This window comes from Oncorhynchus mykiss, chromosome 4 (assembly GCF_057628025.1).
Source record: "Oncorhynchus mykiss isolate SJ-2025 chromosome 4, ASM5762802v1, whole genome shotgun sequence".
NCBI classification, from domain to species: Eukaryota; Metazoa; Chordata; class Actinopteri; order Salmoniformes; family Salmonidae; genus Oncorhynchus; species Oncorhynchus mykiss.
This window is the reverse complement of record NC_143025.1, coordinates 10575825-10600645: the sequence shown is the minus strand read 5'-3', so window position 1 is coordinate 10600645 and position 24821 is coordinate 10575825. Positions and strand designations below refer to the sequence as shown.

The following is a 24821-nucleotide window of genomic DNA, read 5'->3' as shown; positions in this document are numbered from 1 at the left end:
ATTTATAATACAAACACACTTTCACATATAACACACTATTACAAACATACATAATATTAGCATAATGACCCAATAAATAGTGCAACAGAAGAACCATATCTCCACTTTAAAACAATCCTTGCTGCTTTATTCTGTGCATTCCGCAGCCTCCTAACTTCACTTGATGATGCATTTCCCCAGACCACCGGACAGTAGTTCACCTGACTCTCAATTAATGCTTGTGTTATTTGCTGAAGAATTGTTCCTTTTTTTTTTTTTTTTTACATATATTAGTTATTTGACACGACCATGATAAGCAGTTGTCTAGCTGCACTCCCAATAGTTTGGTTTCTGCCACTTCTTCAATTTGTACTCCTCCCATACTTAATTGTATCCCATGCTGTTTTGGCCTTTTCCTAGTTGAACAGACCAACATAACTTTGGTTTTCTTGGTGTTTAAAACAAGTTTGTTTTGGCAAACCCACTTCCTGATATTCTTCAAATCCCCCTGTAAAGCCTGCTGTACCTTTTGAACCGATTGTCTTGCTGCATAAATTGTAGTATCATCTGCAAATATAGTAGATTGAGTTTCAACCATGGCATAGGGAAGGTCGTTGGTATATATTAAATAAAGAAGTGGGCCAAGGCAGTTGCCCTGCGGTATTCCACAGTTTAACACATTAGGGGAAGAAAATGAACCATTGATATAGGTGGACTGTTTCCTGTCAGTTAGATATGACTGTACCCAATTCAATGCTACCTCCTTAAAACCATAATGCATTAATTTTTTACAAATTATTTAATGATCCTCTAAATCAAATGCTGCACTGAAATCTAAACATAGTACACCTACAAATTTGCCATTATCCAAATCATTGAGTCATGTCAACCAATGCAGTGGTCGTGGAATGGCTTTTGCGATAAGCATGCTGATTGGCTGTAATCAGATCATTCTTTTCCATGTACTCCCACATTTGTCTACTCACAATACCCTCCAATATCTTACTGAGTGTAGGGAGTAGACTAATTGGTTGACTATTAGCAGGAGTAATGGGTTCTTTGCTGTCTTTCGGAATACGACAGTTTCCATGCTTCCATACATTTGCAAACATCCCCTTTTCCAGTGACCAATTAAATATGTATCTCAGTGGAACTGCAATCTGTGGAGCAGCACAGTGAAGCAAAAAATTGCTAGAAGCAAAGAATTGTCCATAAGACCATAACCTGTAGATTTACCATCAGGTAATGACTTCAATAGGTTTAACACCTCCTCCACTGACACTGTTTGTAGACAATTGATTGATGTCCTGGTGATAAAAACCAAACTAGTCTATGATTAGTGATGCATTTGAGACAAATGTCTCCGGTCTGACTGGGCCTGTATTCTATAGATAAGATTGTGTGTGTGACTCGAGATAGAGAGAACCTGAAAGTACCGAATTTCCATAACACTATCAAACTGTATTTGTCCTGTAGATCAATAGTATAGTCATGTGACATAGGGCCCATAGAGAGGAAGGTCTACAATCTTGATGGTCCCTTTACAATATAATGTTGATTTGTTGCTATTTGAATGATTATAGTTTTAACAGTTGGTGTAAATGTATCAAGGAGTTGAGACTGAACTTTGAACTCGTTAAAGGCCATTCAGAATGATAATAGTGTTTGACTTTAGACAATGGTGATACATTTGGAGAGTCTGGGTTAACGTAATCAAGGTTTGTGTTCATATTTGTTTTGAGTGGCTCTATTTCATTTGAATGATCTTTTATTCGAACAGTCTTAGTTCCTACTGTATCTTTAATTATTTGTTTATCAGACAGTCACCAACAAGTTGTTCTGGTCTGGGGTAAAGTCGTTTTCTCTGATTAATCCCCTTATTTAATCTCCTCATTATTTGATGTATTCTATATTACATTTAAGGCCATAACCTGGAACAAAACTGTGTCTCGCTCTCTCAGTCCTTCTAATCCTTCCCCCTCTCAATTCAATTCAAGGGTCTTTATTGGAACGGGAATCACTCTAACCTTTACCCCCTCTAAAATGTTTATTTTACCTTTATTTAACTAGGCAAGTCAGTTAAGAACAAATTGTTATTTTCAATGAAAGCCTAGAAACAGTGGGTTAACTGCCTGTTCAGGGGCAGAATTACATATTTGTATCTTGTCAGGTTGGGGGTTTGAACTTACAACCTTCCGGTTACTAGTCCAACGCTCTAACCACTAGACTACCCCTCCCTCTTTAACTCACTCACCTCTCTAACCCCACCCCTCTGGCAGAACCAGGAAGTCCCTCCCCCTCCCACAAACTCTCTTCTGAGGAAATAAAACTGACCTGAGTCTCTGTCTCATCTGTCTGTGTGAGAGTGAACAACCATCCAAATGGCTCAACAAGGAGTTCTGCTGGACCAGGACCAGTTCTGTTGTTCTGTCTGTCTGGAGCTACTGAAGGAGCCGGTCACTACTGCCTGTGGACACAGTTACTGTAGAATCTGTATTGAGGACTGCTGGGATAACAATGTTCTGAGAGGGGTCTATAGCTGTCCTCAGTGCAGAGAGACCTTCACTCCAAGGCCTACTCTAAGGAAAAATAACATGTTGGCTGAGGTGGTGGAGGAACTGAAGAAGACAGGACTCCAGGCTGCTCCCTCTCCTGCTCTGTGCTATGCCGGACCTGGAGATGTGGCGTGTGATATCTGCAGAGGGACCAGAAAACAGAAAGCCCTCATGTCCTGTCTGGCGTGTCTGGCCTCTTACTGTGAGAGTCACCTCAAACCTCACTATGAATCTCCTACTTTCAAGAAGCACAAGCTGGTCAAAGCCACCGCACAACTACAGGAGAAGATCTGCTCTCATCATGACAAACTGCTGGAGGTTTACTGTCGTACCGATCAGCAGTGTATCTGCTATCAGTGTGTGATGGATGAACATAAAGGCCATGATACAGTGTCAGCTGCAGCAGAGAGGACTGAGAAACAGGTAAGACCAGAACAACTTGTTTGACTGTCTGATAAACAAAGAATTAAAGATACAGTAGGAACTAAGACTGTTTGAATATGAAATTATTCAAATGAAATTGATCCACGGCAGAACAAATATGAACACAAACCTTGAGTATATTGACATGTTAACCCAGATTCTCCAAATGTATCACCATTTTCTAAAGTCAAACACTATTATCATTCTGAATGGCCTTTAATGAGTTCAAAGTTCAGTCTCAACTCCTTGATACATTTACACCAACTGTTAAAACTATAATCATTCAAATAGCAACAAATCAACATTATATTGTAAAGGGACCATCAAGATTGTAGACCTTCCTCTCTATGGGTCCTATGTCACATGACTATACTATTGATCTGCAGGACAAATACAGCTTGATAGTGTTGTGGAAAGTCAGTACTGAGAGAGACTCGGTCATTTCTTAAACTACCATCTTTATTTAATATTGATTAATTATTGCAATAATGAAGCCGTCAATTCAACAGTCTTGACTGTCGGACCTGAGTGCTTGAATCATTCAGAGAACACCGGGTCTTTATATACCAAACCTAAAATGGCTTCAACCATGGCTGCCCCCCATGCAAACTGGGCACTATAACCCACCCTGTGTTCATCCTGATGTTTATCTGCATGGGGGGGTTATTCTACTCCTTCAGGATAAGTTTCCCAGATGAAAGGATTCTATTCTTTCAGGTTTCTCTCGAAAATCTTTCAGGTTTATCTCGAGTCACTGACACAGTCTTATCTATAGAATACAGGCTCAGTCAGACCGGAGACATTTGTCTCACATGCATTTTGTCAGCTTCAAGCGATCTCTATTAAAACCCATGTCCTCTACACCCAGACTATATCTAGTAAAACCTAGACTAGCTGCAGGAAGATAGAGTGGACACAATAAAACTCAGCCTTAGCAGACCAGTCTTACTCTTAGATAATTATATAACTGTTTACTATTAATATCAAATAAAACAGATAAGTATTTAATTTTTCTATCACAATTCCTCTCTATGGGCCCTATGTCACATTACTATACTATTGATCTACTGGACAAATTAAGCCTGATAGCTCATTGAAGAGTGATTCTCCACAGAGGCAGCTGGGGATGAGTCAGCAGAAGGTCCAGCAGAGATTCCAGGAGAGAGAGAAGGAGCTGAAGGAGCTCCAACAGGATGTGGAGTCTTTCAAGGTGAGTATTGTTGACCAGAGGAGACACACCAGTTCACTTCTCTCTTCCAGTCAGAGTGAGAGGAGAGGGGCCCCTCTCCAATGCCACTGACGGGAACAGGCTGTCTGGACCCCTTTCAGACAATAGACTGGTTAATGTAACCGACCGGATATGAACCTAGGTCTACTGCGGGAGAGACCAACATCTTGACCGTTACACCAAGAGGACAGTCCCCATTGGGCCGACACCGATTTTGAAGTCGCAAGCGGGCCTACCTCATCACATAACCATGACTGACTTGTGTCCCCTATACATTAACATGGAGCTCTCTCTCTCTCTCTCTCTCTCTCTCTCTCTCTCTCTCTCTCTCTCTCTCTCTCTCTCTCTCTCTCTCTCTCTCTCTCTCTCTCTCTCTCTCTCTCTCAAATGGGTTATATTGGCATGGGAAACAGATGTTTACATTGGTCAGGATTAAGAGAAAGCTTGTTGGACAATAAGAAAGCTTTGAACACAAAATCCAGAGAGGGACCAGCTGAGTATAAGACTGTCATCTGCATATAAATAGATGAAAGAGCTTCCTACTGCTTGAGCTATGTTGTTGATGTAAATTGAGAAGAGTGTGTGGCCTAGGACTCAGGGGGCAAAGGATGGGTCTAGCTCTGATACAGGGCAGGCTGCTGGAGGGAGTACCAGGAGGGAAGAGAGTAGGGCAGGGCCAAGTGGTGGTGAGGGTAATGCCATTACCATTGACGCCTTAGGGATGAGATTGAGTTTTACAAAATGATCAACAGTGTGGAGATGTTTCAGGAGGTATGGGGGCTCAGGGGGGCTGTCTTTACGGCTGGAGAGGAAGGGGTTGGATGTACGGTTGGAATGTGGAGCTGGATGGTGTATTGTACTGTGGTGTTGGGTACTGTATAATGTGATTGTGTGGAGGTTGTTGTGGCACACAATATGTTTTTAGGAGGGGGGGGGGGTGTTAGTGTAATAAGGATGGCTCATTAAATTAAGACAAGTCAGTCTCTCTCTCAACAGCGCTATGCAGTGAAGGGCAGTGATAAGATATTTGCTGAGCTGAGCCGCTCCATTGAGAGAAGGAGCTCTGAGGTGAAGGAGCTGATCAGAGCCCAAGTGAAGTCTCAAGTGAGTCAAGCTGAAGGACTCCTGGAGCAACTGAAGCAGGAGATAGCTGAGCTGAGGAAGAGAAGCACTGAGATGGAGCAGCTCTCACACACAGAGGATCACATAACTTTCCTCCAGGTAACTAAACTGCCTTGATTCATGTGATATGAAATTATCTGAATGCTGAAACCATTCATCTCAATCATTTGGTTCTGTTCTCTCTTTGTCTCCCTCTCTCTCTCTCTCTCTCTCTCTCTCTCTCTCTCTCTCTCCAGAGTTATCAGTCTCTCTCCAGTATCAGTGTATCTTCAGACTTACCCAGCATCGTTGTCCGTCCTCTTCAGTACTTTGGAGATGTGAGTAAGACTGTGTCTGAACTGAGAGAGAAACTAGAAGACTTCCTTAAAGGAGAATGGACCAAGATCTCCACTACAGGTGTGTTGAAAATAATAAGAACATCAACATTAGACCCTTGGAAGTTCCCTACTAGTCATATACATGTGGAATATGGTATGATGATAACATTCCCTCTCTCTGTCAATGTGTTTGTGTGTCTGTAGTGAATATAGTGGAGGTTGTACTGCTTCCAGAGCCCAAGACCAGAGAACAGTTGTTACAATGTGAGTCTCTTTATTGTGAAGTAACTAACAGTCTCTTTTCACTGACACTCCTAACAATCTCTATAAAAAATATATAGCAATAGTAGATCTAATCAAAGACTGGGTATCAATCTGACTCCTAATTTTTCTCTGATTTTGATCTCTGCTCTGCTCTAATCAAAGACAGGGTAGATACAGTATCTGATTAAAATTATTGTTCTAACTCCCCTCATTGGTCTTGGTATCTGCTCTGCTCTTCTTGCAGATTCCTGTCAGCTCACACTGGACCCAAACACAGCAGGCACACGTCTCTCTCTGTCTGAAGGGAACAGAAATGTGTCCCAAACACGCCAAGACCAACCATATCCTGGTCATCCAGACAGATTCACAAACAACTACCAGGTTCTGTGTAGAGAGGGTCTGTCTGGACGCTGTTACTGGGAGGTGGAGTGGAGTGGGGTGTATGTTATAACAACAGTCTCATATAAAGACATCAGCAGAACAGAGAGAGGTAATGCATTTGGATACAATGACAAGTCCTGGAGTTTACAGTGCTCTATTGATGGTTATTATTTCAGACACAATAATGTTGAGACTAAAGTATCAGGCCCTCAGTCCTCCAGAGTAGGAGTGTACCTGGATCACAAGGCAGGTACTCTGTCCTTCTACAGTGTCTCTGACACAATGACCCTCCTCTACAGAGTCCAGACCACATTCACTCAGCCCCTCTATCCTGGGTTTTGGCTCTCTGGTACTGCTGAGCTGGTTAAACTGTAGTAGGGTCCACATAGATAGTAGTCATGCTGGTGTAGTCTACAGCTGAGCTGGTTAAACTGTAGTAGGGTCCACATAGATACTAGTCATGCTGGTGTAGTCTATAGCTGAGCTGGTTAAACTGTAGTAGGGTCCACATAGATACTAGTCATGCTGGTGTAGTCTATAGCTGAGCTGGTTAAACTGTAGTAGGGTCGACATAGATACTAGTCATGCCGGTAGTGATGGTCCCCAGATGTGATGATTCATTCTGCTCTGTTTTATGTACAATGATTTAACTGATTTGATGTTCATTTTCATTTGTACATTTGATTTTTTCTGACTGATTTGAATTTTAAGAGATTTAATGTGCTCATATATAATAATAAAAAAAAAGTAATATTGTACATTTCCATGAATCATGATGTGTGGTGTTGATATATATTGGCTGTCATTCAGAACCATTGATCTGTTTTCTCAATTAGTTCTCTGTCTCTATGTAACTCTCCTCAGTATCATTGAACAGTTTGTAGGCTCGGTCCTAATTGATGTGTTTTCTGTCACCTGGAGCTGCATGAAAAATGGTCCAGGAACAAAAGGACAATTCAGGACTAGTCAGCCCACTACAAGCTGGTATCACTTACTTTCTACTAAACTATATGGTCTGTTTTCCCAGCCACAGATTAATCCTAGTCCTGGACTAAAAAGCATGTTCAATGTAGATGTCCGGGAAACTGGCCCGAAATGAGGCAACTTGCATCCTCCCATACTGCTCAGTCGAGCATCATTAAACCTGTCCAGCAGGTGGTGGTATTGACCAAACAACAAAACCAGCAGATATCTTGATTTGCCACTCAGTATATCAGTAATGTTCAGAATAGTACTTTAATATCATTGGAGATTGATGGTCTTTTTAATCCACTATCCAGAGTCAGGAACAGATGAAGTTAGGTCTGCTACTGTTCAGTGATTAAATATGACTTATGGTGATGGGAAATAAAAAATACAACACTAAACTTCATCTAGTAATAGTTTTCCTTTGTTATTTATTCCAAGGTGTCTTTAACTTGTAAATGGATTGTGTGGAGGTGAGCTAGTGGTGTGGCTGATAGAATAGAATGAAAAGGGAAGATGGGAGGGGAAATGGTAAAAATATACTTAACAAAATATACTTAACTTAATTACTTTTTTTCTCATCTGTTCAGCCAAGTTTAATCAAACCCAGATAAAGTTTTGTAAATGACTTTAAATAGTGAATTGGTAAAAGAAGGTTCAGGACAGCAGATTATTTCCCTTCAATGATATGAATTGCTGACGCGTTTCCCAGCAGCTTCTTGGTCAGAGCACTATTATAACACAGTGTTATTACACATCCACATTGACATGGAAAGGAACCATGATTACTGTCTATGTGTAACAGTCTGACACTGTGACAGATCACTCTGTTACATTGACATGGAAAGGAAACATGATTACTGTCTATGTGTAACAGTCTGACACTGTGACAGATCACTCTGTTACATTGACATGGAAAGGAACCATGATTACTGTCTATGTGTAACAGTCTGACACTGTGATAGATCACTCTGTTACATTGACATGGAAAGGAACCATGATTAATGTCTATGTGTAACAGTCTGACACTGTGATAGATCACTCTGTTACATTGACATGGAAAGGAACCATGATTACTGTCTATGTGTAACAGTCTGACACTGTGATAGATCACTCTGTTACATTGACATGGAAAGGAACCATGATTACTGTCTATGTGTAACAGTCTGACACTGTGATAGATCACTCTGTTACATTGACATGGAAAGGAACCATGATTACTGTCTATGTGTAACAGTCTGACACTGTGATAGATCACTCTGTTACATTGACATGGAAAGGAACCATGATTACTGTCTATGTGTAACAGTCTGACACTGTGATAGATCACTCTGTTACATTGACATGGAAAGGAACCATGATTACTGTCTATGTGTAACAGTCTGACACTGTGATAGATCACTCTGTTACATTGAATAACCATTGTTTCTTCAACAGAGAAGTGGAGCACGTTGATGTGTACAACAACAGCTGAAATAAGACAGAAACATTGAGAACATTTGGTATTTGTTTTCTAGACAGAAAGTAGATGTTTCATCCCCTTTTAGTCCCAAAATGAAATGTTTCAGTGAAACAAAAACAACTTTAACAACTTTATTAAGAACATAGATTCTAATAGATTCATATTTAATATTCTCAGAATTCATACAGTATAGACCACCATCTAGAAGACTGAGACATATCATTACATACAGTATAGAACACCATCTAGAAGACAGAGACATATCATTACATACAGTACAGAACCTCATCTAGAAGACAGAGACATATCATTACATACAGTATAGAACACCATCTAGAAGACATAGACATATCATTACATACAGTATATAACCCCATCTAGAAGACATAGACATATCATTACATATAGTATATAACCCCACATAGGAGACAGAGACATATCATTACATACAGTATAGAACACCATCTAGAAGAGATATCATTACATACAGTATAGAACACCATCTAGAAGACATATCATTACATACAGTATACAACACCATCTAGAAGACAGAGACATATCATTACATACAGTATAGAACACCATCTAGAAGACAGAGACATATCATTACATACAGTATAGAACACCATCTAGAAGACATAGACATATCATTACATACAGTATAGAACCCCATATAGAAGACAGAGACATATCATTACATACAGTATAGAACACCATCTAGGAGACAGAGACATATCATTACATACAGTATAGAACACCATCTAGAAGACAGAGACAGAGACATATCATTACATACAGTATAGAACACCATCTAGAAGACATAGACATATCATTACATACAGTATAGAACACCATCTAGAAGACATAGACATATCATTACATGCAGTATAGAACACCATCTAGAAGACATATCATTACATACAGTATAGAACACCATCTAGGAGACAGAGACATATCATTACATACAGTATAGAACACCATCTAGAAGACATAGACATATCATTACATACAGTATAGAACACCATCTAGAAGACATAGACATATCATTACATACAGTATATCATAGATGACATGTATAAATCCTTACTTTATATTTCCTGTACCACTTTCCATGACAGTAGCCTTATTAGTGGTTCGGGTTACTGCTGCTGGTACAGTGGAATAATGAGGCATCACAGTACCTGTTACACCACTGTAGTAACAGGACCAATTACACACCAATAAACACACTGTAATGTAAAGTGTTCCATCATTCTCAATGATCAGTCATTACATACAGTATTCATTTCACATACAGTACATTGTATCCATGTCAAGTCCCCCTCCACCGATTGTAGCTAATTATCTATTACACATTGTACAGTTTTACAACCACGTTTGAGTTATTATGGGCGCTAATAGTTATTGTCATATCACATCAGTTTAAGACATTACGGCATTCATTAAAAACATTATACATATGAACTACTTGGGGCGGCAGTTGGACTAGAAACCGCAAGGTTGCAAGTTCAAACCCCCGAGCTGACAAGGTACAAATCTGTTGTTCTTCCCCTGAACAGGCAGTCAACCCACTGTTAGGCTGTTATTGAAAATAAGAATTTGTTCTTAACTGACTTGCCTAGTTAAATAAAGGTTAAAAAAATAAACTGTTACCCTTTATATAATCGAACCACTCTACTTAACCTGGGAACTAAAATATTTGTCTCTATTAACATTGAAAACAGTTCTCTCTCTAACCCCTCCCTCCCTCTAACCCCTCCCTCCCTCTAACCCCTCCCTCCTTCTAACCCCTCCCTCCCTCTAACCCAGCCCCTCTTGCAGGAAACTCGCTTCTGTGGAAATGAAACTTTGTCGTCTGTCTGTGTGAGAGTGAACAACCGTCCAAATGGCTCAGCAGGGAGTTCTGCTGGACCAGGACCAGTTCTGTTGTTCTGTCTGTCTGGATCTACTGAAGGAGCCGGTGGCTATTCCCTGTGGACACAGTTACTGTAGGAGCTGTATTGAGGGCTGCTGGGATCAGGATGTTCTGAAAGGGGTCTATAGCTGTCCTCAGTGCAGACAGACCTTCACTCCAAGGCCTAATCTGAGAAAAAATAACATGTTGGCTGAGGTGGTGGAGAAACTGAAGAAGACAGGACTCCAGGCTGCTCCCCCTCCTGCTCTGTGCTATGCTGGACCTGTAGATGTGGCGTGTGATTTCTGCACTGGGACCAGAAAGCAGAAAGCCCTCATGTCCTGTCTGGTGTGTCTGGCCTCTTACTGCGAGACTCACCTCCAATCTCACTATGAATCTCCTGCTTTCAAGAAGCACAAGCTGGTCAAAGCCACTGCACAACTACAGGAAAAGATCTGCTCTCATCATGACAAATTGCTGGAGGTTTACTGTCGTACCGATCAGCAGTGTATCTGTTATCAGTGTTTGATGGATGAACATAAAGGCCATGATACAGTGTCAGCTGCAGCAGAGAGGACTGAGAAACAGGTAAGACCAGAACAACTTGTTGGTGACTGTCTGACAAACAAATAATTAAAGATACAGTAGGAACTAAGACTGTTTGAATATGAGATCATTCAAATGAAAGTGATCCTCAGCAGAACAAATATGAACACAAACCTTGAGATTCACCATTTTCACCAAAAGTTTCACCATTTTCTTAAGTCAAACACTATTATCATTCTGAATGCCCTTTTATGAGTCAAACGTTCAGTCTCAACCCCTTGATACCTGTAGGCCTACCATAACAACTATAATAATTCACAGAGCAACATAATATCATATTGTAAAGGGACCATCAATATTTTAGACCTTCCTCTCTATGGACCCTATGTCACATGACTATACTAGTTGGAAGGGTTTTACTATTGATCTACTGGACAAATAAAGTTTAATAGCTCATTGAAGAGTGATTATCCACAGAGGAAGCTAAGGATGAGTCAGCAGAAGGTCCAGCAGAGATTCCAGGAGAGAGAGAAGGAGCTGAAGGAGCTCCAACAGGCTGTGGAGTCTTTCAAGGTGAGTATTGTTGACCAGAGGAGACACACCATTTCACTTTTCTTCTCCATTCAGAGAGAGGGAGAGGGACCCCTATCCAATATCACTGACCCCACTGTTGGTAACAGGCTGCTTGGACCCCTTTCAGACAATAGACTGCTTAATGTAACTGACAGGATATGAACCCAGGTCTACTGCAGGAGAAACCAACATATTGATCGTTACACCAAGAGGAAATTCCCTATTGGGCCAACACTGAATTTGAAGTCGCAGGCGCGCCTACCTCATCGGTCATGAGTAACCATGACCGACTCATGTCCCCTATACATTAACATGGAGCTCTCTCTCTCTCTCAATTGAATTGAATTCATAGGGCTTCATTGGCATGGAAAATATATGTTTACATTGCCAAAGCAAGTGAAATAGATAATAAACAAAAATGAATAAAAAAACAGAAATTAACAGTAAACATTACACTCTCAAAAGTTTCAAAAGAATAGAGACATTTCAAATGTTATAATTCAAGTGCAAACAGAGTGAGCCGTGCACCAGACTGAGTTCTGGAGGTGAAATGGATGTGAATGAGGGAGAGTTAAGTGAGGTATAAGGTGTGGTGAAGAGCTCAGAACCAGAGCCTGACATCAATGGACATGATAAAGAAGAATCTGGTGCAGTAGGAGTTACATTTTTGGAGAATGTGGATCCATACATTTTGGCAGATCCATGTGTGGTTTCAGGGTGGGTGGGAAAGGAGTTGGGGTCAGTTGAATCAGTGAAGGTAACCTGTAGTGGACCTGACCAGGGCGCTCCGTGTCACACAACTTGGGTCAAGATCTGTTTCTTGTTTTACTCTCAGGAACAGGGCACCATTGAAAGGAGTTTCAGGTACAAAGTTTATGGTCATGTTGCAGGAGTTTGTAGGAGGGAGATTCCAAGATGTGGGAAGTGTGCAGGAGGGAATGGGATAGAGGATTGTGTAGTTTGGTGGATAAAGCCTAAAGGCTAAAAGGCTAAAAAAAGGCGATTTACAGATTTTTCACCTAGTCGGCAGTGGGATACGAACCATCCACCTTTCGGTTATTGCCCAACGCTTTTAACCGCTAGATTACAAACAACTAAATATTAAACACAAAAGGTCAAATGGTAGTAGATAAATGGTAGCTGGTTAAATAAACGACTGCTGTTATAACTTTCAGACTGCCATTGTTTTGTGGAAATAGGGACATGTCTGTCTACTTCTCCAAGTATCTCTAATAGATGTATTTATTTTAATGGTTTGAAGTTCTACATCATTTTAATCAGGAAAACCTATTATTTCTAATGATCTAAGTTTGGGCAGCGTACAATGTTGTTACCAATTGATAATAGTTAATAGGTAAAACATAAAATACTCCTGAAACTCTGAGGTCGTCCCATTGTTTCCTAAAGGGGAAATATAGGTATGTCTGTTTATTTTACAAAATATCTCACAATGTGTATATTTAGATGTTTTCATGTCAGACACCATTTTAATCAGGATAATCTCCTCTTTCTAATGACTGGGCAGCGTCCTCTGCTGTTATCTATCGCAAGACCAGAAGTTGGAATTTCTTTCCTACTTCCTGGTAATGCAGACATAAACACACTTGGCAACATCGAGGTGCAGATGTTAACTTTCTACACCAGTTGTTATTTTTCAGCTTCGTCCTAAGAACAGGTTTTAGTGGTAAAATAAAAAGGTGCCACTTATGGGAAATAGAATTCTAAGCATCATAGCATCATAGCATCATCAACAGAAAGAGGCTCTGAAGATTTGTTTAAATTAATTTGCTATGGCTTCACTAGTGTTCCAGCTCAGACAACGTTCTTTGGATGTTTTGACTGGATCTATTGTCCAGCCTACTAGGACTCAGGGGGCAGAGGCTGGGTCTAGCTCTGCTATGGGGCAGGATACTGGAGGGGGGACCAGGAGGGAAGAGAGTAGAGCAGGACCAAGTGGTGGTGTGCAGGACACTGGAGGAGGGACCAGGAGGGAGGAGAGTAGAGCAGGGCCAAGTGGTGGTGTGCAGGCCGTGGAGAAAGCTGTGGTGAGGAGGGTTGCAGCTGGGTTACTGAGCAAAGGCAGGTTGCTGTTGTAACAGAGACTCCAGTGGGTAAAGACTTGGTGGGCTCATCACAGGAAATATTTCCTGTCATTGGGGAGGAGGCACTGATCAGGGAGGAAGTGCAGGGGAGCAGACTGGGGAGGAGGAGGAAGTTATTGTGCCAATGGAGGAGGAAGACGGGGGGTGAGTCTGCGGATGAAGAGGCCTTATTTTCAGACGTCTCATTGGACCCAGAGCTGACAGCCAGTCAGGCGGAGGGCCCAGTATATATCTGGGCTCTGAGGGGTGGGTTAGAAAGAACTGGGAAGGACTGTCACAAGTGGTTGAGTCGAGGATGAAGAAGTGGAGGTGTCTCCTCTCCCAAGTGTCATACAGAGGGAGGGTGCTGATCATCAACAACTTGGCAGCATCCTCCCTTTGCCAGAAACGGTCCACTCTCAACCCCCCGGTGGTCTGCTTGTGGACCTACAGAGTAAGTTAGTGAATTATTTTCTGGTCTGGGCGTCACTGGCTGAGGGTGTCAGTGCTGTACCTGCCTGTCCAGGAGGGGGACAAGGCCTGGTGGACCTGGAGAGCAGGGTGGCAGAGTTATGACTCAAAGTGGTGCAGAGGCTACTGTACCTACTGTCTCTCTCTGTCTCTCTCTCTCTGTCTCACTCAACAGAGTTCTGCACAGGCAGCAGTGGAGGACTGTGATCAGATCTTCACTAAGCTGATCCGCTCTATTGAGAGAAGGAGCTCTGAGGTGAAAGAGCTGATCAGAGCCCAAGAGAAGGCTCAAGTGAGTCAAGCTGAAGGACTCCTGGAGCAACTGAAGCAGGAGATCGCTGAGCTGAGGAAGAGAAGCACTGAGCTGGAGCAGCTCTCACACACAGAGGATCACATCCATTTCCTCCAGGTAACTAAACTGCCTTGATACATGTGATATTAAATTAACTTAATGTGAAACTATTCATCTCAATCATTATGTTGTCCTGTCTCTCTCTCTCTCCCTGAATAACCTCTGTCTCTCTGTCTCTATGTCTGTCTGTCTGTCTGTCTCTCTCTCTCTCTCTCTCTCTCCAGAGTTATCAGTCTCTCTCTAGTATCAGTGTATCTTCAGACTTACCCAGCATCGTTGTCCATCCTCTTCAGTACTTTGGAGATGTGAGTAAGACTGTGTCTGAACTGAGAGAGAAACTAGAAGACTTCCTTAAAGGAGAATGGAACAAGATCTCCACTACAGGTGTGTTGAAAATAATAAGAACATAAACTTTAGACCATTGAAAGTTCCCTACTAGTCATATACATGTGGAATATGGTATGATGATAACATTCCCTCTCTCTGTCAATGTGTTTGTGTGTCTGTAGTGAATATAGTGGATGTTGTACTGCCTCCAGAGCCCAAGACCAGAGAACAGTTTTTACAATGTGAGTCTCTTTATTGTGAAGTAACTAACAGTCTCTTTTTACTGACACTCCTAACAATCCCTCTAGAAATATATAGCAATAGTAGATCTAATCAAAGACTGGGTATCAATCTGACTCCTCATATTTCTCTGATTTGATCGCTGCTGTGTTCTAATCAAAGACAGGGTAGATACAGTATCTGACATAACTTATTGTTCTAACTCCCCTCATTGGTCTCTTCTCTGCTCTTCTCCCAGATTCCTGTCAGCTCACACTGGACCCAAACACAGCACACACACACCTCTCTCTGTCTGAAGGGAAAAGAAAAGTGACCTATACAGGCCAAGTCCATCCATATCCTGACCATCCAGACAGATTTACCAACGACGAGCAGGTTCTGTGTAGAGAAGGTCTGTCTGGACGCTGTTACTGGGAGGTAAAGTGGAGTGGGGAGGATGTTGATATAGCAGTCTCATATAAAAACATCAGCAGAACAGAGACAGGTAATGATGGTGCATTTGGATACAATAACAAGTCCTGGAGTTTACAGTGTTATCGTGGTAGTTATTATTTCAGACACAATAATGTTAAGACTAAAGTATCAGGCCGTCAGTCCTCCAGAGTAGGAGTGTACCTGGATCACAAGGCAGGTACTCTGTCCTTCTACAGTGTCTCTGACACAATGACCCTCCTCTACAGAGTCCAGACCACATTCACTCAGCCCCTCTATCCTGGGTTTTGGCTCATTGGTACTGCTGAGCTGGTTAAACTGTAGTAGGGTCCATATAGATACTAGTCATGCTGGTATAGTCTATTGCTGAGCTGGTTAAACTGTAGTAGGGTCCACATAGATACTAGTCATGCTGGTATAGTCTATAGCTGAGCTGGTTAAACTGTAGTAGGATCCACATAGATAGTAGTCATGCTGGTGGTGATGGTCCCCAGATATAATGGTCTGTTTTTCTGTACAATAATTTGTCTGACTGTATAATTGAATTAAAATGTAATGTACTTATTTTTATCAAATATTTTAATCTTGTACATTTCCATGAATCATGATGTATGGTGTTGATGTATATTGGTAGTCATTCAGAACCATCGATATGTTTTCTCAATTGGGTCTCTGTCTCTATGTAGTTCTCCTCAGTGGCATTGAACAGGTAGTATCACTAAGTAACTAACTAAACTATATGGGATAGGTACCATCACTTACTAACTAACTAAACTATATGGGACAGGTACTATCACTTACTAACTAACTAAACTATATGGGACAGGTACTATCACTTACTAACTAACTAAACTATATGGGACAGGTACTATCACTTACTAACTAACTAAACTATATGGGACAGGTACTATCACTTACTAACTAACTAAACTATATGGAACGGACACAGATTAATCCTAGTCCTGGACTAAAAAGTATGTTCAATGTAGAGGTCCAGGAAACCGGCCCTAAATTTGGCATCTTTCATCCTCCCATACTGCTCAGTCAAGCAACATTAAACCTGTCCAGCAGGTGGTGGTATTGACCAAACAATAAAACCAGCAGATATCTTGACTTGCCACTCAGTTTATCAGTAATGTTCAGAATAGTACTTTAATATCATTGGAGATTTATGGTCTTTTTAATCCACTATCCAGAGTCAGGAACAGATGAAGTTGGGTCTGCTACTGTTCAGTGATTAAATATGACTTATGGTGATGGGAAATAAAAAATACAACATTAAACTTCATCTAGTAATAGTTTTCCTTTGTTATTTATTCCAAGGTGTCTTTAACTTGTAAATGGATTGTGTGGAGGTGAGCTAGTGGTGTGGCTGATAGAATAGAATGAAAAGGGAGGATGGGAGGGGAAATGGGCAGACATATCAGACAGATGAGGGAGAGAAAGATTTTCATCCAGGAGTTAGTGTCTCTGTTCCAAATAGCTCCCTATTCCCTGCGTAGTGCACTAGGCTTTATTAGACCTGATCTAAAGTAGTGTTCTAGATGTTAGATTGTTTCTCCCTGTCATTACAACAAGACAATATGGTCATGACTTTAGTGGTTTCCTCTTTGTTTTTATTGTTAGTTTGTTATGTGTGTTGTCAGGTTGTTCCTCTGTGTTCCTAATTGAAAATCCATTAACAATGAATCACAAAGTAATCATATTCCAGTTGTGTTTAGACAACTTCATGTCTGACATCCCCCAGTTCTGTTCAGACCCATTGAACTGGGTCACATTCTAAATGGTGACTTGTATTGATCGTCTATACTGGACCTAACTGTGGTTAACCAGACTGGAGGGGTTCTGATCACATATTCCCTCATCTCCACAACTTTACCTGATGTTCTCTCTTTCGCTCTCTTTCTATCTCTTTCTCTCGCTCTCTTTCTCTCTCTCTCTCTCTATAGAAAACAGACACCCTCAATATGGTTTCATTCCTGTAGTTATCAGGACACATGGGGTGTGTCCCAATGATCTCTCCTTTCTAAATGTGAACTTGTCCACTCCCCTTCATGGATTATAAAGGAAATGACTGGTATATGTAAACTCCCTCTACCCCATGCCAACACCAACCCAATGCTTTTACATTTGTTTACACTTCAGGAGGAAGGAGAGATTATTGGGACACCTACATGGAGTGATGATAGAGGGATGTGAAAGAGGAGAGAGGTAATGGTTGTACTCCCCCATGGAGTGATGATAGAGGGATGTGAAAGAGGAGAGAGGTAATGGTTGTACTCCCCCATGGAGTGATGATAGAGGGATGTGAAAGAGGAGAGAGGTAATGGTTGTACTCCCCCATGGAGTGATGATAGAGGGATGTGAAAGAGGAGAGAGGTAATGGTTGTACTCCCCCATGGAGTGATGATAGAGGGATGTGAGAGAGGTAATGGTTGTACTCCCCCATGGAGTGATGATAGAGGGATGTGAAAGAGGAGAGAGGTAATGGTTGGACTCCCCCATGGAGCGATGATAGAGGGATGTGAAAGAGAGGTAATGGTTGTACTGGACTTATTTTATTCCCTCATTAATGACATTCTTTTTCTACATAATTTCATAAGACAAAATAGTTAATGTTAGATAATGCTCACTTCCATAACAGTCATTGAAGTGTTGGATGAGACAGGACCCTGGCTTCACCGGGGATATTTGTTGGACAGATCACAACAGGTGAAGAGGGCCTCACCACTGAGAGGAAAACATCACTGGTCCACCTCTGCATCAGGTCAGCTATGTTGATCAGTACTGTCGGAACTGTAGGAACTGTAGGAACTCCACTGACCTGGTACCATCTATGGAGTTGTCATTTTAATATCAGTTTAACCCCATTACTGCTATAACACACATACACCATGTTAATAGAATGAAATGGATCCAGGTTCCATTTATTCTACAATAGATTTACTGCCTGTGGAACACTTCTCCAAAGTAGTCTGAAATCAAGATGACTGCAGGTCTGAATCCCAAACTAATGGGGGGAAATGGCTCCATCTAATGAGATGGTATTTAGAGGTATGAACCTTTGCTATTGGGGTGAAAGATCCCCTTAACATACAGTATCAGTCAAAAGTTTGGACACACCTACTCATTCAAGGGTTTTTCTTTATTTTTACTATTTTCTACATTGTAGAATAATAGTGAAGACATCAAAACTATGAAATAACACATGGAATCACATAGTAACCAAAAACGTGTTAAACAAATCAAGTGGAGGCCAGGTCATCTGATGCATCACTCCATCACTCTCCTTCATGGTCAAATAGCCCTTACACAGCCTGGAGGTGTGTTGGGTCATTGTCCGGTTGAAAAACAAATGATCCCACAAATGATCCCACTAAGCGCAATCCAGATGGGATGGCGAATCACTGCAGAATGCTGTGGTAGCTATGCTGGTTAAGTGTGCCTTGAATTCTAAATAAATTACTGACAGTGTCACCAGCAGAGCACCAACACATCTCCTCCTCCATGCTTCACAGTGAGAACCACACATGCAGAGATCATTTGTTCACCTACCCTGCGTCTCACAAAGACACGGCTGTTGGAACCAGAAATATTACATTTGGACTCATCAGAACAAAGGACAGATTTCCACAGGTCTAATGTCCATCGCTTGTGTTTCTCGGCCCAAGCCATTTTCTTCTTATTATTGGTGTCCTTTAGTAGTGGTTTCTTTGCAGTAATTGATAGTCATTTGCATTTCACTTGATAGGAGATGGTGTGATGGTGTGGGGGTGATTTGCTGGTGACACTGTCGGTGATATTTCGAATTCAAGGCACACTTAACCAGTATGGCTACCAGAGCATTCTGCAGCGATACACCATCCTATCTGGTTTGGGCTTAGTGGGACTATCATTTTTTTCTCATCTGATTGTCTGATTGTCTGTCAGGTGTGTCCCAACTTTTGACTGGTCCTGTAGTTTCTGTAGTGCAGAAAGTATGATGCCGTCCTAGTTCTGCTCTATGTCCTGCTCCAAGGAAAGACTCATCTCTGGACACTCTCACATACCCTGTTACCTGCTGCACTGCTCCCCACCTGCTCTGGTCTGTCTCTCCTAGTCTGGTACAGGTTCCCCCCCCGCCTGTCCTGGTCTGTCTCTCCCAGTCTGGTACAGATGCCCTCGACACTCTCTCTCTCCCTCTACATCGCTGACTTGTTAAATTATCTGCTGTTGGAATATTTGATTAGTAATATTTGTTATGTTTGTATTATTATTTAGGAAAAATGTTTATATGAATTCATAGCTCATTTAATGAGAGTTTGAGTTGAGTTTGTGTTGGCTACATGTCTTAGATTGCTTAGTGCTGTGTTTCTCTCAGGTCAAACGATGAGGCAATAAGTAACATGTTGCTGTTGTTCATGTTGCTGTTGTTCAAGCACGTGGGAGAAACCACACGCTTGCTCTGTGAATGAGGAAATATATGACTGTTTCTCCCTCGAGTTTTGGGAGAAACCACACGCTTGCTCTGTGGAGTTTTGGGAACCTTAACCTTGGCTCCTGTTTACATATAGTTGTATCTTGTTGTTATAGATCATATACTACTGCTGGCTCTCTGGGTTGTATTTTCAGATTATCACAGCATGTCAACTCTGAGTTTGTCCTGATGGGTGATCTGAATCAGGATTGGTTAACATCTAGTTCTGATCATCTCAAAATTCTATGCAATACCTACAATCTCACTCAGATTGTCAACAGTGTAATGAGGTTGAATATAAAGTATCCTCTGAAATCCTCTTTGACTGATTGGATTTTAACCAATACTCTTCATTATTTTAATGCTTCTGGAATTTTATTTTATTTTACAAATGACATAAATCAAATCAAATCTAATTTTATTTGTCACATACACATGGTTAGCAGATGTTAATGCGAGTGTAGCGAAATGCTTGTGCTTCTAGTTCCGACAATGCAGTAATAACCAACAAGTAATCTAGCTAACAATTCCAAAACTACTACCTTATAGACACAAGTGTAAGGGGATAAAGAATATGTACATAAAGATATATAAATGAGTGATGGTACAGAGCGGCATAGGCAAGATACAGTAGATGGTATTGAGTGCAGTATATACATATGAGATGAGTATGTACACAAAGTGGCATAGTTAAAGTGGCTAGTGATACATGTATTACATAAAGATGCAGTAGATGATATAGAGTACAGTATATACATATACATATGAGATGAATAATGTAGGGTATGTAAACATTATATTAGGAAGCATTGTTTAAAGTGGCTAGTGATATATTTTACATCATTTCCCATCAATTCCCATTATTAAAGTGGCTGGAGTTGAGTGAGTGTGTTGGCAGCAGCCACTCAATGTTAGTGGTGGCTGTTTAACAGTCTGATGGCCTAGAAGCTGTTTTTCAGATAGAAGCTGTTTTTCAGTCTCTCGGTACCAGCTTTGATGCACCTGTACTGACCTCGCCTTCTGGATGATAGCGGGGTGAACAGGCAGTGGCTCAGGTGGTTGTTGTCCTTGATGATCTTTATGGCCTTCCTGTGACATCGGGTGGTGTAGGTGTCCTGGAGGGCAGGTAGTTTGCCCCCGGTGATGCGTTGTGCAGACCTCACTACCCTCTGGAGAGCCTTACGGTTGTGGGTGGAGCAGTTGCCGTACCAGGCGGTGATACAGCCCGACAGGATGCTCTCAATTGTGCATCTGTAGAAGTTTGTGAGTGCTTTTGGTGACAAGCCGAATTTCTTCAGCCTCCTGAGGTTGAAGAGGCGCTTCTGCGCCTTCTTCACGATGCTGTCTATGTGGGTGGACCAATTCAGTTTGTCTGTGATGTGTACACCGAGGAACTTAAAACTTACTACCCTCTCCACTACTGTTCCATCGATGTAAGTGATCACTGTGCTACTGCCTGTGTGAGAGATGGTAAAATTCCGAAGCATTCTCCACATGTCATTACGAAAGGACACTGGAAGGGGTTTGATAATCAAGGTTTTTTACATGATGTATCTATCTATTGAATGGAATGAATCCCTGATGTTGAACTAGCCTTTAGTTACATGCACAACGTATTCCAGGATGTATGCAATAGGCCCCTTTAAATAAATTCAGGTTTAAGGGCAGAGAGAACCCCTGGTTTACTGAGGAACTTACTAAAGTCATAAGGGAACAAAATGCTATATGGGCTAAAGCAAGAGGGTCAGCGGGTGATTGGATGGCTTTTAAACGTCTTTGAAATATGGCCGTGGCTTTGATCTGAAAAGTGAAAGCAGACCACTACCTGAAATCTACTTCAGATCATTTAAATAATCCCTCCACATTTTGTCAAGAAGTGAAAGGTTTGGAGTGAAAAGAAGATTCACAGCTTCCCAAACTATTGTTGGTGGACACTCAGGTTGTAACTGAGAGAACCTCCATTCTGAAAGCTTTGAATAAGCATTTAATAGATGCAGGCAGTTTTCGCCAGGTTCTCCTTCTCACCCTTCTCTGGTTCCGAAGTGTGTAAAGCCGTGAAAGAAATTGCTAGAAAGAAATCACCTGGCCCTGATGAACTAGACCCCCACTTCCTCCACCTAGCTGCTGACATCATTACTCCCCCCTATATGTTTTTAGCTCACGCTTGACGTTAAGGAAATCCCCAAGTTATGGAAATCTGCTTTTGTACTGCCTCTCCTGAAAGGTGGAGATCCTTCGCTACTTGACAACTATTGACCCATATCAAAATTGTCTGTACTGTCAAAGGTACTGGAGTCCTTAGTTAGTAGGCAGCTGAAGGCCTACCTCCAAGAAAACAACATCTTAAATGGAATGCAGTCAGGCTTTAGGTCTGGCCACAGCACTGTTTCAGCAACATGGACGGTTTTAAATGACATCCACTGTGCTCTTGATAAGAAGTGTGTCTGTCTTTATTGATTTGTCGAAGGCTTTTGACACCGTGGACCATGCTGTGTTAGTGCTAAGGTTAAAATATTGTGGAATTACAGGTCATGATATAGATTGGTTTTTTAATTACCTATCAAATCGTACACAATGTGTAATGGAGGATGGTTATAATAGAGTTGTGTTCAAGTGTTCTGCAAGGTTGTATTTTGGGCCCACTGTTTTTCCTTTTGTATATCAACAACATTGGGTTATCATATTGAAACATCAGATTTTTATGCAGATTATACTGTTCTTTATTCAAGTGGTGGTAGTTTATCTTTATCTTTTGAAAAGAGCATTTAACATCATACAACAGAAACTGTATAATTTGAAGCCAGTTCTGAATTTCAAATGCCAGGCATGTTACTAATCATGTCATTGCTACATTGGCTGGACATAGTATAGAGCCAGTCAAAGTGTATAAATATTTGGGTGTGTGGGTTGATGTCAAACTGAGCTTCACTGTTCATGTGGAGAACTTGATAAGGAACTTGATAAGGAAGCTCTGGCTGAAAATAGGATTTTATTACTGGCATAAGGCTTGTTTTTCTCTGGAGTCCAGGAAGGAGCTGGTACGATGTACATTACTGGCAGTTTTAGAGATGTTATATATATATATGCAGGCCTCAACCACTACCCTTGATTCAGTATATCATTCAGCCCTCAGGTTCATTACCAATCAAAAACGTCAAACACATCATTGTGATCTCTACAGCGTCATTGGCTGGTCGTCATTGACCTTGCGTAGGCTTAAACTGTAGCAGTAAGTGGTGGCAGAGAAGTCAGGCGCAGGAGAGCAGAACTGGGTAATAACCAAAGATTTATTAAGCAAAACCAACGGCATCCAGAACAACAAGATAAATGGGCACAAAAATAACCCATCGTGTGCTCACGGGGAACGTGCACTTCAATAAACAATCCTACACAAAGACATGGGGGGAACAGAGGGAACAGAGGGTTAAATACACAACAAGTAAAAAGAGGGAAATGGAAAACGATGGCTATGAGACCGGCGACGCCGAGCGTCGCCCGAACAAGGAGAGGACCCGACTTCGGTTTATAAGGCTATATTGGGTAAAATGACATTTTATCTTTGTTCTTTTTTAATCAGGTCGGTAAATAAATATCAATTACAGTCCCATTTTCATTTGCTTGTAACAGTAACAAAAATTAGAACAGGTCATGGTAGAAATAGTTTTAGTTACTCAGCTCCGTGGTCCTGGAATTCTCTCCTGAACATTTTAAATTTGATGATCTATATTCGTTGGTGGAGTTTAAACACTTGATCATTGTAAATATAGTAGAGTGTAATTGTCTTTAGGACAGCTGTTTTTTAGTCAAGACTTTTGTGTTTTTTAACATAATATGTAATTGTTGTACTGTGTGTGTTTATAGTTTTGTTTAATGTTGTGTTAGTGTATGTAAGTTGTTTTGTCTGAAACGTTGTTCCCCCTGCTGCTATTGGACCAGGTCTCTCTTGGAAAAGAGATGTTATCTCAATGAGAAAAACCTGGATAAATAAAGGTTAAATTATATATTTTTCTATGAATGGATAGCATACGATCATAGATACAATTTGGCCCCATAAGCCTACAAACATTTACAACAGCAAAATCACAATAATCACGAGAATGGCTTCAGATCAAAGTCGACGTTGAGACCAACGGGAGCAATGGTCTGTAAATTAAAGATCCAGACAGCCTCTCGTTTTAACAATAAATTGTCGAGGTCACGCCCTCTCCTAGGGAGGGTGGCATGTTCGGTGCCGATATAACGTAGGGACGAAATCGATTGGTTCGCAACCAAAAAGTGGGCCTCAACTAGGTATGTCGAGATTTTTAACCTAATGGTGCTACGATGCTCCGATATTCGGAATTTTAATTCGCACTTTGTTTGTCTTTGCCTGTCTGTCTACACTATGTATGTGATGTAGGAGGAAAACCTGCTATTATCTGTCTACACCAGTTGTCACAACCGGTAGATCTCGATCAGTGTTTCTATTTGTTTTATTAGTCTCGGTGCTGTTGGTGGTAGGTGTAGCCAAATCAGCTGCCCTGCGCGCCGGGTAAGAAAACTGTTGTCATTTCATGTGTCTGAAGGAACAAACTCTGCCTTCCCAGTGTGCCTGGAGAGGAAATCATGTGCACTATGCTTACCGCTGGCCAATCTGATTCCGCAGATGACCGAGTCTGCACTAAGGTAGCAGGCATAAAAGAAAGCTGGGGCAAAATTAATACTTTGAGATTTCAAACAAATGACTAGAGAGAGACTGTCAACTAATACAGC

The 24821-nt window shown here is 41.3% G+C and overlaps 2 protein-coding genes across 4 annotated transcripts; both read left to right on the top strand.

Annotated features, from left to right (window-relative positions):
• The first annotated feature begins 2296 nt into the window (after positions 1–2296).
• On the top strand, positions 2297–7035 carry LOC110521264 (E3 ubiquitin-protein ligase TRIM16). 2 transcript variants are annotated; one of them, XM_036969461.2, is made up of 6 exons: positions 2297–2957; positions 4072–4176; positions 5182–5406; positions 5544–5703; positions 5829–5888; positions 6133–7035. In XM_036969461.2, exons 1-6 carry the CDS (start codon positions 2361–2363, stop codon positions 6642–6644), a joined length of 1659 nt encoding a protein of 552 aa, XP_036825356.1. In that variant the 5' UTR covers positions 2297–2360; the 3' UTR covers positions 6645–7035. The 2 variants fall into 2 exon arrangements, with proteins under 2 accessions (XP_036825356.1, XP_090087221.1); XM_090231095.1 differs by lacking the exon at positions 5182–5406 and having other exon boundaries at positions 4072–4167.
• Positions 7036–10493: 3458 nt separating this feature from the next.
• On the top strand, positions 10494–16896 carry LOC110521260 (E3 ubiquitin-protein ligase TRIM16). Of its 2 annotated transcripts, none has more exons than XM_036969435.2 (6): positions 10494–11179; positions 11615–11710; positions 14438–14671; positions 14839–14998; positions 15124–15183; positions 15420–16896. In XM_036969435.2, the coding sequence occupies exons 1-6, from the start codon at positions 10583–10585 to the stop codon at positions 15935–15937; spliced, it is 1665 nt and encodes a 554-aa protein (XP_036825330.1). In that variant the 5' UTR covers positions 10494–10582; the 3' UTR covers positions 15938–16896. The 2 variants fall into 2 exon arrangements, with proteins under 2 accessions (XP_036825330.1, XP_090087217.1); XM_090231091.1 differs by having other exon boundaries at positions 10511–11179; positions 14908–14998.
• The last annotated feature ends 7925 nt before the right edge of the window (positions 16897–24821 follow it).

Bases quoted from the DNA above. Each gene is read 5' to 3' on its own strand.
- LOC110521260 (XM_036969435.2), top strand. From the start codon at position 10,583: ATGGCTCAGCAGGGAGTTCTGCTGGACCAGGACCAGTTCTGTTGTTCT. The intron at 11,711-14,437 runs GTGAGTATTGTT...CTCACTCAACAG, and splicing joins AGGCTGTGGAGTCTTTCAAG to AGTTCTGCACAGGCAGCAGT. The intron at 14,672-14,838 runs GTAACTAAACTG...CTCTCTCTCCAG, and splicing joins ATCACATCCATTTCCTCCAG to AGTTATCAGTCTCTCTCTAG.
- LOC110521264 (XM_036969461.2), top strand. From the start codon at position 2,361: ATGGCTCAACAAGGAGTTCTGCTGGACCAGGACCAGTTCTGTTGTTCT. The intron at 2,958-4,071 runs GTAAGACCAGAA...GATTCTCCACAG, and splicing joins CAGAGAGGACTGAGAAACAG to AGGCAGCTGGGGATGAGTCA. The intron at 5,704-5,828 runs GTGTGTTGAAAA...GTGTGTCTGTAG, and splicing joins GACCAAGATCTCCACTACAG to TGAATATAGTGGAGGTTGTA.